This window comes from Glandiceps talaboti, chromosome 2, assembly GCF_964340395.1.
Source record: "Glandiceps talaboti chromosome 2, keGlaTala1.1, whole genome shotgun sequence".
Lineage (NCBI taxonomy): Eukaryota > Metazoa > Hemichordata > Enteropneusta > Spengelidae > Glandiceps > Glandiceps talaboti.
Genome location: NC_135550.1, coordinates 17,245,844 through 17,265,674, shown reverse-complemented (window position 1 = coordinate 17,265,674; position 19,831 = coordinate 17,245,844). Strand labels below are relative to the sequence as shown.

Genomic DNA, 19,831 nt, shown 5'->3' with positions numbered 1-19,831 from the left:
TGCTAGGCAATCAGGCCATAGTATTGAGATGTTCCAATGTTGTGTTTGTCTGCTACTATGCTAGGCCATGAGGCCATAGTATTGAGATGTTCCTACGTTGTGTTTGTCTGCTACTATGCTAGGCCATGAGGCCATAGTATTGTGATGTTCCAACGTTGTGTATGTCTGCTACTATGCTAGGCCATCAGGCCATAGTATTGTGATGTTCCTACGTGTGGTTAAACCTAGGTTTATTTAATATCAACTTAACATAGCTATTATTATATAAGTATTCTTATACCATGCATGAACCAGGTCAACAAAAAATATGGAATATATACTCTGGTTGTTCTACGTCACGACAATATGCGTCTATATCACAACAACGTGTGTCTACATAATTATTCATGCTTTATTCAAATATGAGTCAAAATACTCAAAATTGCCATTATTTTCCCGATTTAAAAAAAATATTTCTAGAGATGGTATAATTATGATTATTCCCCAATGTTTTCTTCTTCATTCAGCCTGAAAATACTCATGACCTATGGGTTGCCACCACTCACATAGCGACTCATAGTGACAAGGGCCCCATAGGTCACTCATATTTTACTTGGCTGAATGAAGAAAAAGATTGAGGGAATAACATCTAATTATCACATCAAGCTCCTGTCTACCTTTGAAATGAGAACTAGAACTTCCATACAAAGACACACACACACACACACACACACACACACACACACACACACACACACACACACACACACATATGCGTACTTGAATAGTTGGTAGATTTGCTGCCACAGCAAAATAACACTCTTTTATTTTGGCAAGCTCCTGTGCAGCATTACAGAAACTATAGTCCTTTATCTACTTCTGCTGCCGGTCGACTATTCAAGTAATGTGGGAATAAGTAGCGGCCATATTGGATTTTTCAATGCTGTTGACAAATAAAAACATAATCGTGTGCATTGATACTGTAGTCAAATAATCTACAACATACTCATAACATTTTAGAAAAGATGAAATATCATTGATGTGTTGTATGTCTACGATTCACCTACCTTCTCTGATATTAGTAAATTCCAAGTTTATGGGGAAAAAGAAGTACCATATACGTAACACTCTGTAGTGATTCATGGATGCATGCCACCATCTTGTTCACAAGTCGTTGCAAGCAACCAATCAGAAATCAAATACGACCACATCTGACAGCAGTGATATATTATGATTACCGATGCATATATAGGAACTTGCCCACATATGGTTATAATAGCAATATCAGTTTGCAGATGTGCTCTTGCATGATTGTCAATCTCTGGCTACCTCAAACCTGAATTTTTTTTCAATTTGTTCAAATATGATACAGGTGTCTAGTTAGGTTTATTTAATCTGTTGTATCTCATATGACTTGTCTCTATTTTATCAGACACCAAAGAAATGTGTACGGCTTCTGGATTTGTTGGTGAATGTAACACAGTTATGAGAATAAAACAAGAAAGAGATGATTTTGATGCTGATGCAAATGACTGGATGAATGATAGGATGGATGAAGAGGACACAACGTATCACCAAGGAGAAACTGATGATGATGATGATGATGATGATAATGGCGATGGAGGTGATGACATTGATGTCAACAATTTGGGTCAATCTCATAATGAAAAAGAAATGAATGTTCATATAAAACAAGAGAGTGGTCAAGTGAATAATGGTAGCAAACATACTAAAATACAAAGTGAAATACCAGAAGAACATTTATGTGATGATGGTCCTACTGATCTAACACTGCCAACAAAACTGAGCGAGGAAGATAAGGTACGAGACACCGAACATTATCAAGCAAGTCAACCAAAGAGAAAGAGGGGTAGACCATGCAAGACAGACAAAGTAAAAATTATCCAGAAAGCAAGACAAAGGAAAAATGATTCTGTTAAAAAAATTAGTCGAAGGAAGTTAAAGTTAGACAGCAAATTTGTCAGTAATAAACGTAAATACAACAGAACTGTAGATTTTAGTAAAGCAAGAAGAGACATTGATGGTTGTGACTACGATGAGTTGACTGAGATATATACTTGTAAACATTGAGAAGACATTTGGTAAGAATGACAGGGCATTGTTAAGGATTCACGTAAAGGAACATATTGGGCAGAAGCCATTCCAGTGTACTGATTGCGATATGAAATTTACAGCCTGCATGAAACTGGATAAGCATAGGAAAAATCACCACGATGCTGTATGTAAAGTTTGTAATAAAGTTCTAGCATCCTCGGCTTCACTTAAAAGACACCAGAATGAGGTACACCCAGAGAGATGTTTCTGCTGCAGCGTATGCGATATGAAATTTGCATCCTGCAAAAAACTGGATAAGCATACGAGAAATCGTCACGATGTTGTATGTAAAATTTGCGACAAAGTTCTATCATCTTCAGCTTCACTTAGACGACACCATAAAGAGGTGCATTCAGAGAGACGCTTCTGTTGCAGCATATGTAGTGAAAAGTTTGCTATAAGCTCTTATTTGACACGACACATGAGAATCCATACAGGTGATCTGTATGAATGCAAGGAGTGTGGTAAGAAATATAGAAAGTCGTCCAATTTGAATGTCCACATGCGAAGTCACACTGGTGAAAGACCATATGTGTGCAAGACCTGTGGTAACAGATTTACAAGTTCGAGTTCTCTGAGAAGCCACGAACGTTCCCACAAAACTGATCTGTTATTTCAGTGCCATATTTGTGGCAAATCAGTCAAATCGAAGGGCTCTCTTAATACACACCTTGGAGTACATGCAAACCCATTTCAGTATCAGTGCCCAAAGTGTAACAAACGATTTAACCTTAAGAATAATTTAAAACATCATCTCTCGAGTCATAGTTCAGAGAAGCAATACATTTGTGAAAAATGTGGCAAAGGTTTCCGTTTCCGCTTCAAACTGACAATTCACATGCGCACTCACACTGGAGAGCGACCATATAAATGTGGACCTTGTGGGTGGAGCTGTACAGAGAATAAATTGAAGTATCATAGGAAAACACACAAGGAGTGGAAAAAATACACATGTCGAATGTGCAAAGAGACTTTTAATGGATTCAGTAACTATGAAATACATTACTCGCAACATTCTACACATGACACCAAAACTGAGAAAGACAGTGGGTGTGGCAGTGATAACACACAGGAGACCAACCAAGGACAAAGTGCCATGCCCAAGTAATAACTTTATGGTTAAAAGTTTAGCTTTTTCATAGCCTTTTAATAGACATTATGTTATCTATATCATGGATGACTGATATAAATACACTTTCAACAACAACAACAACAACAACAACAACAGCAACAAAAATAAATATTGATGTTAACATTGTGTAATGTCTTAAAGGGTAATATCACTCCAGAAAATAAAGATATTTTCATAAACTTTGGGTTCTGGAATCATTTTATGAGTTCATAACACATAAATTTCACACGACTGTCAAGAAACAACAAATTGAATGTCTTGTTTATCTCCATTGTTCTAACACTAAGCAGTAGTCCACTGTTGCCTTGTGGCACTTAGCAGGTATGCATCCATTCCTGACTCCTAACTTACATGCTTATTACCTTCATACATAGTCATGAATATTTACTGTTCATCTAATGCATATACAGGGACTTAGCAGACATGAAACTCACAGTTTTACTGAAATTGCTCTCCATACAATTTATATTATTGGACTGTCCACTATTGGGATCCGGAGATGATTGGGGCTGAGACCACTCCCAGATTGGATTTTAGCAAAACCATTGTCAACTTTATACTTCATGCTATATCTATGATAGAAGGACTTGACCACACGCCAAACATTGACGGCACTCTTCACATCATAGAGCACCACCAATGGTCAGAGTAAGCTTCTGGATCGTAACCTTGACAAAACTCATGAAGTGGGGGACTGATAACTCAGATTAGAAGAGAATCAAACTCTATTGACCCAATTGCTTGTTAGTTTGTGAGTAGTAAACAAAGAAATACACAATAAAGAAGAACTGCATCAGCACATACAATCATAGGACATGAATTCAAAGATGTACATAGATTTGTTTAAGATTGAAGTCAATTTCGAAAGAAGTGTCTCAAGAGGGCGCCCACATGAAAAATGGGGGGGGGGGGGTGCCCTACTAAAATGTCACTAATACTATAGATATAAAATCATGTATCTGTGCCAAAACAAATGTGCCCATTACTGTGATACTGCTTCCCTTTAATTTTCTATTAACTTCCACATTCTCCATACTTGATTACTGTCTGAACAGACTTCGAGGAACTTGAGAATAACTTAATACATGCAGTAAAAAAGTGAAGAGTAATTACTTTCAATTTAACTACGTATACAGCTTCTGGGGGGGGGGGGTCAAACTGTTATTTCGTTTTCTGTTTGACATTGACTTTTGATGTTGTTGTATGACTGGCGCACGACTTATGATGGGATCTTTTCCTACTAATCTTGACTACGTCATTGGTTTCATGACAGAAAAGCTATAAATTGGATGCAAAACAACAATTTAAATGTGGTTCACAGGGGTCACTTTTTTAAGTGCTGGACATTGCTCCCAGTGATTTTCTTTCATCTTTATTACAAAAATTGTTGTTTTAATTTTGTTTTAGTATATTGGGCACTTGTTTAATTATTTAATTGTAGAGTCGACAGTATTTCATGTTTTCCTGACAAAATGTGATGCACCACCACACCTAACTTGAAGTTGATTCAAGCTGAGAGTCTCCTAGTCTGGATGCTAAAACGTGAGTGGGGATGTCAATCGTAACGATACCGTACAGACTAGACTAAGAGTATCCGATAGAACTCTTCGAGTGATAGTGAAGCTTCACATATGTATGTACCACAGGTCAGGATTTACACGTATTGAGAAGTTGAAGAGTTGCTAGTCATTTGGTGTCATGGTAAGATTTTTTTTAGTACAAGGGACATCAGCTAAATGTATTTTATACCCACCCCCAAAAAACCACGAAATTGTTTGGGGGAGGAAAATTCATAAGCCCCAGAAAACTCTTCGCACCCCCCCCCCCACCCCAGTTAGAAATTAACAGTCCCCTTATGTACAAATGTTATCATAAATATATCATTTTTGTATCAAGTAGGTAAAGTTTAAGTAAATTGTATCAACATAATAAGTTACATTGTAAGTTAATGTGAAACAAGGACATGTATATGTCTTGTTGAAAATCAAAGCTTGCTTCCGAACTATGTTACCGAGGGTTACTTAGGATTACGGTAAATGTAAGATTTGACTAATACAATAAATAGGCCGCATTCTTGATTTACAAATGTAAATCAATATTAGTTGGTGTGAAACAGACAATATAATAATTATAATAATTAGGTAATATTTCAAGTTCTTGTCAAAATTTGTATTCATTTGTAATTGAGTGTAACTAGTCTAACCATTGTGCCTAACGATGAATTGTTGCAGAATCAATTTTTAAAGATATCAATTTTTAAAATGAAATAAATGAGAGAAAAAAGAATGATGGAATGGAGAAGGAGACACAAAGAAGGGAGAGAAAAAAATTAAGTGCGTCGGCCGGGAATCGAACCCGGATCTATTGCTTGGAAGGCAACAATGCTAACCTTTACACCACCGACGCCCGTTATAAATCCTTCAAAATATTATGTATTTATAATATTTACTTGGTGAAATAGTGTTTCTGTTCCTATAACTAAATTTGTATACTCATATTTCTATCCAGTTTCCTCCCATGAGTGTATTAATAGAAAGCTATTGTAGTAGTAATAGTGATTCTAACACCACTAGTGCCCCACCACCCCGCAACTTACATGTGATTGAATTTTCGCGTTGTAGTTTTTGTACGTGTGTGGATACGGATATGGAGGTGACACTTACATACGTTGACATTGATAATAACCCAAGTATACAGAACAAACAAATTTGCTTTGGTTTTGAGAGGGCCAGTGCACACTGGTCGTGTCGCGATTTCGCCGCGCACTATGCGAAACAGCTATCAAATTTGCATGATTTGGCATAGGGAGCATTGCATGAATTTATTTATAGTCACTTACACGGCACAGTCACGAGAGGATTGTGGGTGGCGCATTATTCACTTCCGCTTCCGTGTTACGCGATATACAGATTCATCCATGTACATAATCTATTTCTTTCTCTGTTTTGACGTTTGATACGTTTGCCTTGTGGACCTCTCATGGTTTTATTGACCACCAACCGAAGAACGCTTTTATCTGTGAAGTGATTGCCGCAAACAAATAAGGTAAACAGGTTTTTCGGATTCTTGTTCCTCAAATATGAAGTCTGTACAGTTTACTCACTGAGTGATTTATAAACTTTGCTTTCTTACTACTAGCATCAACGTCACTTGTCCAGTGTCTAGCTAGGGGCGTAGTATACTGTTCGCAGTGATGAGTTGACGTGTATATCAGATTACGAACCTGGATCTGTTGATATTCCTACTGAAATCGTTTTCCATTCCCAAATATATTTGACTGCACTGAAAGTTTCCATACAAGAAACACGTCCAAGTTCCATAAAAAACGAAAGTACTTCGATAGATAACATTATTTCATTTGACCTTATTTGAACCCAATGTGTTTTTTTTATTGTGAGGGAAAATTATTGTTTATTTTTTTCGTAAGTAAAACCAAATCAAGGTCAAAACGAGAGTGCCATTTGTGACTTTGCTCATCGTAGACAATAATGGGATGTTAACGCATTCCGTTTTTGAAATATTTCATTCCTGGAATCAGGAAGTATATGTGTACGTACAATCACACCTGTTCATACCTTGGCTTCCTGTGGACAGTAACTTCATGTGTTGAGCAGTTTTACTAAGAGAGTGTCAAGTTTACCTTGGACTTAATGACGTAAATCGTAAAAGTCACGATGTCATAAAACGTAAAAAGAGTAGAGGAAAGTGAACTTGTCATTGTCGACTCATGGTGATGGGTATACAATAGAGCTGTATCATAGATATAGAAAGACAATAGCGATTTGTTGTAATATTCAGATTAGCAGTGAGACTGACTCATACCATGGAAGTAGGAAAGACCCTCCTACATTGTACCTCCACACTCATACTGAAATGTATCTGGTGATGATTGACAATGAACTAACAACTGTGTATATGATATATACAGTGGAGGGGGACTGTGACTGGACAAACTTTAACTTAAGTTATTACACTAGTATATGTAGATGTGTTTGTAGTACATTTTAAAATGTTGCATGTAGTATATCAATGTACCGGGGTAGTTATACGGGAAATAAGCCACTTTTAACAATGTGAGACATTTACAATGGATTACAAACAAAAGACAAACAAAATGAAATGGATATACCATGATAGACCCAGGGTCTGTTGATATACTAAATGTTTATTTAATATACAGGTGGTGAAAACAAATCTGTGTGTGGTCACTCTCTATAGATTATTCTAATGAATATATGTATATAGTATACTACCAATATCATTGAGTTTATTAAGAAGTATGACATTGGTCATTGTTTGTGATAGCTTACAATACAATGCATATTTTCTCAGCTAGTAAACTGTCCGTTTTTGTTCTTTTATAAAAGTACACAAACAATCTCCATAGGTCTATTTAGATTCATCCATGTAATTCATTGCAAATGAAAAGGATCTCTTGTATAGTAAATAATTTATAGTTTGAAGTACCAGTACATCATGTGTAGTTAATGTCACATAAAAGTTATTTAGTATTCAGTACTTTGACAGATGGATTTTTTTCAGCTAAGATACTATAATAATCCAACCAGATTTTATTACTTTGGGCTTCCCAGATGAAAACTAACAACGTCTATGTCAGTATTCTTATAGAAGAAAATGAAGTTCAAACGAATAAACCAAAGGTTCTCAACACAAGTTGTTTAAATTTCTAAATCGAAAATATTGTACAATTATATGTACTGAAATATGAATAGCCTGTTAATGAATAACTTTTACAATCTATTATTTATGAATCTGTCAAAACTTGTATTTGTGAAGTAACTCTATTGAGCACTGCAACAAACTCCTATTTCATAACTAAGAATGATATCAATTTGATCATAACTGAAACTGTACTTCAAATGTGCAAATATTTGTTTTGGTGTGAAATACAAAATCTAGTATCTAGTTTAAGGGGGGGGGGGGTAATGTTAGAACATGAATTCCTTTATAACTGACAGATCTGGTGAATTTAAATTGTAGTCATATAGCCTAATAATAGGTCAATTCACTGTATGTGCAAAAGAAGTGTAACTATTGTGCGGGTTGCGGGCCACTGCAGGTCACTTTGTGCGGGTTGCGGGCTGCTGCGTTCAGCCTGTTGGCCTCCAAAATAATGATACTGATACTACAGACCATACATGTAATATGTTGATTAAGAAACTATGGATAGTACTGTATATTGTGTACATCCACACTCTCGCAAGCCAGAGTACATATTTCCGCTGGCACAGCAAAAAAATGTAGTGATATGTTTTGGAGAGTGCCTTATAGATGGCCTGGAGCTTATGGCAATTTATATGCATTGTACAACTGTACGTTAGTTACTCTTTTAGCAGTGTTTTCAAATCTATGTAAAAAGAGGTATGTACTGAATTTACATCTTTTTATATATTGTAACAATAATTTAGAGGTGTTCAAACCAACACTGCACTGAACAAAGACAACAAAGTGACATCATAATTTACTGTGCCATCACCCACATATAATTCATTTTTATAAGAATTTGTATGACTTCACTTACATACATTGTATGTATTACAAGTCTCTTTGAACAAAAAATACTAGTCACCAGGCAGATACATGTAGCTTAGAATCCAGGTGAATAGGGATTTATTTGATGGAGGAAATAATGAATTCAAAGCCACCATTCGTATGGATTCCAGGCTACCAAGCTGAGTACATGTACTTAGCTTACAGGAGGATAAATGTTTTATACATACATACATACATACATACATACATACATACATACATACATACATACATACATACATACATACATACATACATACATACATACATACATACATACATACATACATACATACATACATACATACATACATACATACATACATGTACATGTATAGAATATTTGTACTTTTTTCTCAGCTGTCCTAACATACATTTTGTAGCTCAACATGTAACCAAGTCCTGTACATGTACAAATGAAAAATTAAGGAAAGTCGCAATGTTAACCTCTTAAACCATTAACTGTATACAAATGTGTACAGAAATATCGACTCCATGTTTTATATTGGATGCAGAAGCCATACCAAAAGAGAAGTACATGTACAAAATGTAGATATATCTACATGTATGTTGTTGTAAATACCATGAAAAATAGTTTACTAGTGTACAATGGTATGCTTTGAGATACAGTCACCTGTGAAGCTATGGTACAGATACCAGATTTGGATCAACTGATTTATAATGAAATTCAGTATGGCTGGTAGAAATGGCATGCATTTGGTCATCAATCATCTCAAAAGGTTTTACCACGACTTTCAGAATAACTTCCATGACATGCAAAAACCATGATGTACAAATGCACTTTCAAACATCTGAGAGGCTACTGATAACCTTACCTCCATGGTTTTACCCACAGACAAGGACCCTTTGTCTGTGTTTTACCATATACATGATATATTACAGTACTTATTAGGAAGTACAATACAGGTGATTGTTCTTTTTAATTAAATTTTGTAAGGCACCGCTATCTTTTATTATTTCATTAATTGAATCTTGTGCATCAAATGAAAAAGTAATCATGTGTATGTATGTACTTATATTAAATTACAATTATTCAAGATATGTAGATTTATATCAATAATCTATTTTCATCATTCATATATGGTTTTCAGTGAATCTACTTAATGCATATAGTAAATTAGACAGCGAGGAATCTACCTGTACTGGTAGGTCATGGGTATGTCACAATTAAACATTGCACAATTGTGTTAGTTCCATGCTGGCAACTTTCCCAAGCAGTTATTAATTAAATGAACAAAGTAAAGTAAAAGCTACCATGTAATTTAAAAGGATAAAGTAAGTACATTCCATTATGCATCATTCTGTTTAATACACTGTCTGTGATTTCATTATACATTTAGATTTCTGAGAATTTGGTGGATCATAGTCTGGATATCAACTGTGGTTTTTAACCCTAACACAGTCTGGTCAAAGTCCCTAAATCAGCACACATTCCTGTGCTCCCTCCTACAGCATTGATATAAACATGATTATGTTGTTGCATCCCCACATGATTTAATTTAAACAAACTGGCGGTGGAGTCCTGGTTGGACATTGGACAGTTGTACCAAATGAATATTTAATGAGGGGTGACAACAGCCTGTTATTACTAGCGACATGCACTGTTTCCTGCTTCGCTCACTAATGGAGTTTAACCATAATTAACACCTTTCGTCATGGCCTTGACTAGACTGTGAGTCATAGGGATACTGTATAGGAACTAGACTAGGTGGTTCATGAATTGCTTTGAAATTCTTATATGATTCATCCTACATTAAATTGATATGAAAAAATAGAAGCCTATGCTATAGTGTCAAATTGCGGTCAGTGACGCTTAAATCTATGAGTATGTAGTAATAAAAGGTAACTCTGTGTTATAACAAGTAGTAGAGATATATTATATTTATCCTTAATATATAAACATGTACATATAGATGCATGTTTTTTTCAGACACAATATTTATTTCATTATTTCTACATAATATTTGGGTGCAGCATACATGTACATGTGCAGTACGAATCGTGTGTAGTGTATACATGTATATACATCACATATGGATTCATACACTAAGTATATTTACTGTAATAATCCCTACATGTATAATAAGTTGTTATATAGACATCTGGCCCACGGTTTATAAACAAACCAAATGTTTTGCTTCCAGTTTTTACACAATGGGAAAGTTTATGTTTGATTTGTGAAGACTGATTAATCTTGTATTCACGTGTATGTAGGTCGTAGATCTAAAGAAAGAAAACAGAAGAAAAAACCCAGTCATTTTGATTACACACAACACAATAGTTCTACTACAGACAGATTATTCTTGATGTTGTGATCATCAAAACTAAACACATTAGGCGTTTCTCAGTTATTTCTAACCCAAATGATTAAGGTAGATTGCACCTCGGGGACAACTTCCATTGAAATTTAACATCAAAGTTCTTTAATTCTCTGTAAACTTTGCAATATGAAAGTAAGGTTGGTCCTTTGAAATAATTAAAAGAAACTTCAGGGTCCCATGACAATCTTTTTATTTTCTTATAGAGTTAACATGTAGTATTCAGCAGCCATATTAGATTTGGCGGCCATATTGGATTCTAAAATGGCTTCATTTTGATGTCATTTTGACCTCTATTTCAAAACTATGTATGGTCACCCCAGATTTGTTTTATTGATTTGAACTAAGAATAGGTTGGAGTGTTCTTGAACAAAGTAACAGCTAAAATTTACAGAGTGTTTTTCCAAGGCACATTATGGCACCAACATTTTTCAATTCTCAATTTTGTTTATTAAAGAAATACATTTATTTCATGAAGTCCTACATGTACACATACATCATGTTCATTTAAGAGTAATAAATAATCATTAAAAAGATAACTGTAGTTTATAGATTTTACAATGAAGTACAAATTGTACTCTACATATGTATCATTGTATGTATGTACAGTACTTCTTGTACATGGAGCTGTAGATAGAAGTGCAGTTTTACTTAAAATTAGTAAAAGTCACCTCTGAAATCTATATTCTCTTGCCAAAGAAGTTCCATGCCCTGAAATAAATAATGGTTTCAAAGTAGTACAGAGTGCCATGTTTATGACTTTGAACACATACATGCAGAGTATTACTAGTACTACTAGTATGACTGAAAGTCAAAGGAGGTCTGTCATGAAAAATGTGTTTCCAGCAGGAGGCCATGTTTCAGGTCAAGGCTACATGTATACCAATCCCAATTAATAGTTCTTGATCATGTTTCAGTCTATGTATATTTGTTTCAAATTCCCCTGAGTCATTTATCCCCATATACATTAACTGTTACCATGTTTCACCTTTGCCCCAGAGACTGTGTTATTGTAATCATACCACCACTGTCAACCTTTATGTGATGTGCGGAAACAGACTTGTTGTAAAAATACTTCTAGAATTTCATGCCTATTTCAGAAGCCATTAGAGCATAACACCTTCAATGGTAATACTAGTCTAGTTCCTATGCAATATCGTTACAATTTACACCTCCACTCACAGTGTAGTCAGTCTTTACTCTAGAAGTCCTGAGATGCATGAGATAAAATTCATCCACAGCCATCCACACAGTCATATCATGTCTTTGTTAAACACAAAATTCTAACCAATGACACAGTCCCTCATAAAGTTAGTGTTTATTGGGACAGTTACATTGTATGTAATGTCGAAATTCACGTATGGTATATTTCTCAGCTCAAGTTGCTACTTATACACTGTCACTTTTAACAGTTGGGGTTCACTGATTGGATGAACAACTTTTTTGTGCTGATTGTATTGAGGGACTTTGACCAGACATGGTTTAGTTAGAAACCATGTTGGCATCCCGACTATGCAGTTAGGAGGCATGTACATGTATACATGTATGTAGTGATCAAAGGCACACATCTACAACAATACATGTACAATGTAACACTACTATTAACAGTTCCATAAATTTTTTTCTAGTTTTGAATATCGTCATTCTCATAAAGGATATGTATTCAGGGATCAAAGCCAGTCAAACAATATCTACAACAATACATGTAGCAGTTCTGTGAAATTGCTATAGTTTTGAATACCACATCACATGGTGTCATTCTCATAAAGGACATACATCACAGGCACTTGTTTCCTGAGATATGTATCAGAATGTTTCTATCAGAATACAATAAAATATTGATAATATTGACGTGTTTAGCCAATTGTAAATGAGAGGGGTAAAATAACATGTGTTACTGTGATCGCACAAGTCCAATCACCGCAAGATATAGTCAATATCTCATAGTGAGGTGAGTGGACTTGCGTGAGTCCAAGTGCCTGTGACATACATGTACATGTAGAGAATATACTAGTCAGGATGCCAATGTGGCATTGAATCATTTCTAACCCCTAAGATTTGATGTTAAGGATAGCAATAGACTAATGTACATGTCGTTAACAATGACATGTTTTGAACTGTTGTGTAATAGATTCTTGCAAGCCATGACAGTGACATTGACATGTTACAGCAATAATGAAGGAAAGAGTCCAGACTATGTTGACTTTAATGAGAAAAGGACTTACCTTTAAATTAGTTATATGTATCATGGTGTAATTCCTGGAAATTATAAATAATTAAAACACACAATACTATGAATAAATGAATTGTCACGTAAATGTAGCTTGTATGATTCACAGAATGGCATGTGTCACTGTCAGTCACTGTATGGTACATGTAACATACTTGAAGGTGCGAAATGTAAGTATCGATCATGGTGTGCATTTGTTTCAGTCCACTGACACTAGGTTTATTTCCATGTTTGAAACTTTTATTAACGACTGTAAGATACTAGTCTAAGTCTCCTATACTCATTGCGATCACCACAATCATTTCCACTGTATAGTCAAACTAATACTCGATCTAGCACAAAATTCTGTGGTAACCCAACCCCCACAGCAAAAGTTGAATGGTATTGGAGTGTTGATATAAATGTCAAAACAGTTGTATTAATTGTATATTAATGAGGAATTGTCCTAATGAAGTAACCAATTACAACCAGTGACAGGCCATAAAACTATTCTTATCAAATGATGGCCCTGTAACACATATTTCTGTACTTCCAACATGCTGCATGCTAAGTGTTATTAAATCCAATTCATTTGTGTGTTTTCCCTGTGTTTGTAACAAGTTCCACTTGTTCACGCTAGCCTGTCACTGGTTGTACAACTTCCTGTCAGTTTTTGATGGATTGCTACTGATATGCTCTGTTCAGCATTGCCCCAGCTGGGAGGTGTACCCAGATTTTTGTTGAAATTTGTCAGCTTTGACTATACTTGGAGAGGATAGTGATTGTAGAAAATGTCAACAGGTCTAGGACTAGACTAGCAAGCTACATCATCATGTCATTACACATTATACATCATACATGTATCTTACAGACTACTATAGTTTTATCATGCAATGCTTTTTTTTTCAAGATATGCACACATACTGTCACTCGTGAATTTCAGTTGACAGAGTGGACAATTACATGTTATTTACTAAATTATGGAAATCAAGCTATCGGAAAAATAGATAGACACACACTAAAACTATTGTTGTAACTGAATGTAACATGTTGACATACAGTAGAGTGGCATCTTTGATAGCAAGTTTTCCTGGTGACAAGTTCAACCTCATTCAGTGTTTATATTATCTTGACTAAAGAGTGATTTATCCACATACACATGTAATCAAGGCACCACTGTCACCACTTAGTGTAATCTACCACGATAAATCAACAACAGTTTGTCACCACTTAGTGTAATCTACCACGATAAATCAACAACAGTTTTAGTTTGTGTCTGTCTGTCTGTCTGTCTGTCTGTCTGTCTGTCTGTCTGTGTTTCTGTCTGTCTGTCTGTCTGTCTGTCTGTCTCATTTTGCTGATAGTTTACTTTCCATAGCAGTATACATTGTGGTCAATAATTACCATGTAAGAACAATAGCAAAGTGTATATTTGTTGTGATACATGTTGGTTTCTTTCATTTCTGTGTATACTGTATACATCTTGATATCAACTACATATGTACGTCCAGACCGCACAGATTTCATCAATCACTAATTACCTTGAACACCTGAACCTCTTGACCTCATAGAATTGTTTGACTCTGACAGTTACAATGTACATGTATAGATATGACAAAACATATTGAATTATACTATGAACATTAGCTATGTATATATGGAAGTATATGACATCCTGGTCTTTGTACATACATGTACATGTATCGACATTGTTCATCTGTATATTTTGTGCAGATGTGCACATGTGTATCTGTCGGTGGATTTGGCATTCACAAAAGTACAATGCAATGCAATACAATAAAATACAGTACACTTTATTACGCTCACAAGGAGAAAGTGCAATGTTAGCAACATACAATCATGACAAACATTATATGTAAAACACACTAAGTAATATTTAGTTAAAATAATGAACAATTAAAAAATGCATTCACAGACTTGGACGAAAAAATAAAACATTTGAAAGTAAAAAAACTAGATGTTTGGTCTGCCTAATTAAAATTAATTAATTAATTTATTGATCCATTTCTTTAATTACTGAAACTTGTACATGTATTTACTCATGCATACATTTGTAGTCATATACCAGAGTTTGAAATTAACTGTAGTCCTGTGTCCACAGACTACCAATTCTTGTCATGGGTTTACAAATGCACATGTACCATAATTTGCAGCAGGCTACCACTAACTATGTGAAGATTTAAAGGATGGAAGATTTACAGAAGTAAAAGTGGTTTTATAACACACATATTTCAAATGATAGAGGAACTCTTGTTTTCAGTTCAAGAATATAGGACTATTGGTCACCATCCTTGGACTACCAAATTCTGAAATTGGTTAATTTCAAGCCCTGTATACAAATGTATGTACATGTACCTCAGCATGCAAAGTGGTTTATCTATGATTGACACATGTACAAGTCATGCATATAATGTAACTGTATACATGTAATGATACATGTGACAAGTCATGTTATTATGTACCTGTTCTAAGTTTACCCTGTGATGGATATATTACTAAAACCTATTTATGAACCAGGAAAAAGTTTGCCATCTAATCAGAAATGAAGCATATCACGTGATAGAGTCTCAAGTCATTATTTTACTGTAGGTTAGTATATCGGTCGTACTTGAAGAGGGTTGGTGGAAGGCTACATGGTATTTCTCCTGTAATGTACAATACATTGTGCAATTTACGCAGTGACATATTTCTTATTTAAATTTGATGCAGTTCACTGCCAGTGTTCTATTCATTTATACATGGTACAGATATTAACCCAGAGACTTAGTTGTTTGGCTTGAAAATGTTGTTTACTAGAACATCAAGCCAGTGCATACAAATTGAGTCTGATATATGTAGGGTAGTCTCTAGACTATACAACTGTATACAAGTACTTCGTGTTTTTGCTAGGGGGTGGCAACTACATTGTATACATGTAGGTAAAATCTTCTTCAAGTTCCCCAATTACAATTTCCTCTTTTTTTCACATACATGTATCATGGGTACCAAAATCACTAATGATATGATTACAGTTCTGTACTTTTATATCACCATAACTTTGATTTTCTTTCCTTGCAGTATAAATGGGTAGATGAAATCTAACTCATCCAACATGGCTACTGCTAAGACTAAACCCAAATTATTGTCTGCTGGGGATGTGGACAGCCGAGTGGCTCGCCGGAGATCCAGTTATATTGAGGTAAATAGTTTAAAATGTAACCAACAGACAATATGGGGAACACATGATCAAAATTCCTTTGACCCAACTTCACAATAATTCGGACATTCCGTATATATCTCAGATTTGAATTTTTGAAGAAAAAATTATCGCGCAACTTTCAGGAATCTGTTGAAATGTCAAACAATCTAGTTTATGATATGACACAGAACCCCATTAGGCACGAGTGCTGGTAGTGCTCTCTGCGGCAGTACTTTCATGAGCATAGTGTTGCAGAAAACAATGCAAGCATGAGTGCAAATACCCCTGACTACCCACACTGGCACTCACATGGCATGGGGTTCTGTTATTATTACATGATGTTTATCCAAAACAACAAATTTCCTTCAGAATGACAATATGCGATCTCATGCTTTCGTGTAGAACGAATGGTCGCATCCTCATTTGCTTGCAAGTATGCAATAGTGTTTCCAGTATTGCACTGCAGTGTAAATACCACTGTAGTATGCATGCACACTGGTGCAAGTAATCTCTGGTACATACATGTATGTGATAATTTTTTAAGCCTCATTCCCATGCCAAATCTTTGTTGATTCTAAATCAATTTGAATTCAGTTCTCCTGTCCCCACATGCACTAAAACAGATTTTGAACTGGTTTAGTTGACTCAGTTTCAAAATACAATTGGTTTGAAACTACGATGTAGTTTAATATGGCATGTTTGGAACAGGAGAATAAACTTCATTTTGATTCAGATTTTCTTGTGGCTGTGCATTTGAATCATTACTTTGAGGTCAATTTCTGCCGAATGATTTGTAGACATCATCTTTTGTGAACAGCTCAACACTTTGCATCTGGTTCCTCCCAAAAACGGATGTACAACTCATCTCCTTTTGTTACATTGTCATTGAGATTCTCTGTCTGTCTTTGAGCGAAAACTATCATGTAATCTGCCATGCTGTGTTAGTACTGTTACCCTTCATTTCACAAATATTTTCAACAACGAGGTTACAAAATATTACATGTACATTGCTAAATTATCAAATGTTGTGAATGAAGTGTCGTCGTAGCAGTGACCTACATTACTTTGCGACGTACATCATGAAATCAAAAGTAAACCAAATCAAATTTGTCATGTGTGGACAGGACAGAAAAGTGAGTCACTTCAAATCCATTGCTCGTTTTTTCATGGGAACAGAAACCAGTTTCAATTAGATTTAACTACATCGATTCAGTTTGAATTGGTTTCAAACCAGTTCAGGTAGGGACAGGCCTTTTTTGTGTTCAGTAAAAGTGTTTTTGGTACATGTACTAAATTTTCCAAGCCATCCAAAGTATTATAGCATCTACAGTATACATGTAAGTATATTGTATTTCCATAATACATAAGTGTAGGGAAATGTTGGTTTTATATAAATTTGGTTTCAGTCGGTCGTCAATGGAAAGGGTACATGAAAGATTATATTCTTACATTGTGTTGTAATATAAAATGGTGAATCTCCAACAATAGATGCATTGTTTTGTAATAACTGTGATATACAGGTAATGATCTACAGAAATGACATCCCTTCAGCATGTTTATTGATACAGTAACTATATATAGACATCTCGTACCGCCACCTTATCCTGTAATAGACAGATACAATGTACACTGTTTAACACTCTTCCAGAACAACACTGATACATGTGCATGTATGTACAAATGTATGTATGTATGTATGTATGTATGTATGTATCATGATTTTTACGATATGTGTGTGTGGTTTATTTTTAGAGTGTGGAAGATTGTGAAAAAGTAGTGACTAGTCAGAAATATACAATGTAGAATGCCGGTAAAGTGATGGAATACAGTTAAAGAATAAAGTTATGTTATGGAGTTATGGGGTAAAGTTGTTAAAAAATGAGTTGGTCCATTTTTGCCAGCTATCAGATTTTATCTACCTCCCTGGTCAATAAAGTGAAGACTAGTCAATATACACTTTGAAATTTAAGAGAACAACAAAACAATGTAAAATCTACTGATTGACCCTGTATGACCCCAGCCTGACCCTGTATGACCCCAGCCTGACCCTGTATGACCCCAGCCTGACCCTGTATGACCCAACCTGATTAGGAAGAGATAGACCAAAATACAATTAAAACCATTCCACCTGATACAGAGCATCAACTGGCCGAACAAATATCTTAACCAACATTGCTATACTTCATCTCCAGGTGAGACAATACATTTGCTACATTTCACAGTCTGGCAGGACAAAAATCTTCCTAACAGTACAGATGCTACATTTGTTTTGTGTGAAATACAATGTACCATTATCTTAAGATCGTTTCCAAAACATTTAGACGTCAACAATCTGCTAAGATATGACAATGTATATATGGACATTTATCTCGTGCAAAGAGAAATGTGAGTAATAATATTTTGTCTACAGCCTGCCAATGAACCGTGCAATGCAGTATTAGTGCTATTTTTGTTGAGCCAGATTAAATTCTGTTTGAGGTGAAATGCCTTCCACTTATAAAATTGTAAAGTGTCAAACATTAATAATGTCATGTAAATTGTATGTGATTCTATAACTTCTTTATTGATGGAAGCTTTGAATAATCTGAGGAGAAATATTCTACTTTACTTTTATGATTAAAGTAAATCTATGCAAAGTAAATGTATATGTCCATTGGTACGAATGCTATATTTTGAGTGGATTTGTACAGCACGGTGTAGATTACATGTACTTAGTATTATGAACGTTGTTTCAAATTCCTTGTGCACCGAATGTATACCATATTTTGTAATGTACATGCATGGTAAACCAATCAAAGTAAAGTTTATTATCTAATCAAATAGACTGCATTAATAATGAATTATGGGGATTATATAAGAAATATATAGAACAGGCTATAGTTATGAAGAAGTAGTGTTTTCATTGAAAGCTGGTGGGATATATGTACAATGTAGCTAAACAGATTTGTCAGTGCACATTTCAAAGAGTGATTGAAAGAGCACCCATAACATTCATGACCTGTCATTCTAGGATTTGTCTGGATGCCAACGTGGTCTCTTTTCACTGAAAGATTTGATGAAGGATAGCACTAAGACTATTCTATGCTGTATACTGACACTAGCAATGTATACAAGTATCCACACTATTAATACTGGTAGAACTGCTATTAGTAGTGTGTAAAACACAAACCGTTCGTATAGGTATAGTACTATACATGTACATGTATACAACAATGTGAGCTCTCATTCTAGGTTGTATACTTGCTGACAGCATACAAGTATCTATCACATCATTAGATATATCAGTGTGTAAAACACAAACCATT

At 35.1% G+C, this 19,831-nt stretch overlaps 1 protein-coding gene and 1 non-coding gene across 2 annotated transcripts in view; one reads left to right on the top strand and one right to left on the bottom strand.

Moving 5' to 3' along the window:
- Window positions 1-5,560: 5,560 nt before the first annotated feature.
- Window positions 5,561-5,632, bottom strand: Trnag-ucc (transfer RNA glycine (anticodon UCC)). Its single transcript has one exon. It is a non-coding gene; the product is annotated as a tRNA-Gly (tRNA).
- Window positions 5,633-6,130: 498 nt separating this feature from the next.
- Window positions 6,131-19,831, top strand: part of LOC144452016 (uncharacterized) — a 35,107-nt gene continuing 21,406 nt past the window's right edge. Inside the window, exons 1-2 of the mRNA XM_078143013.1 lie at window positions 6,131-6,271; window positions 16,406-16,526. Of these exons, the coding sequence (XP_077999139.1) occupies window positions 16,419-16,526 (108 nt within the window). The 5' untranslated portion in view covers window positions 6,131-6,271; window positions 16,406-16,418. The remainder of the gene's footprint in view (window positions 6,272-16,405; window positions 16,527-19,831) is intronic.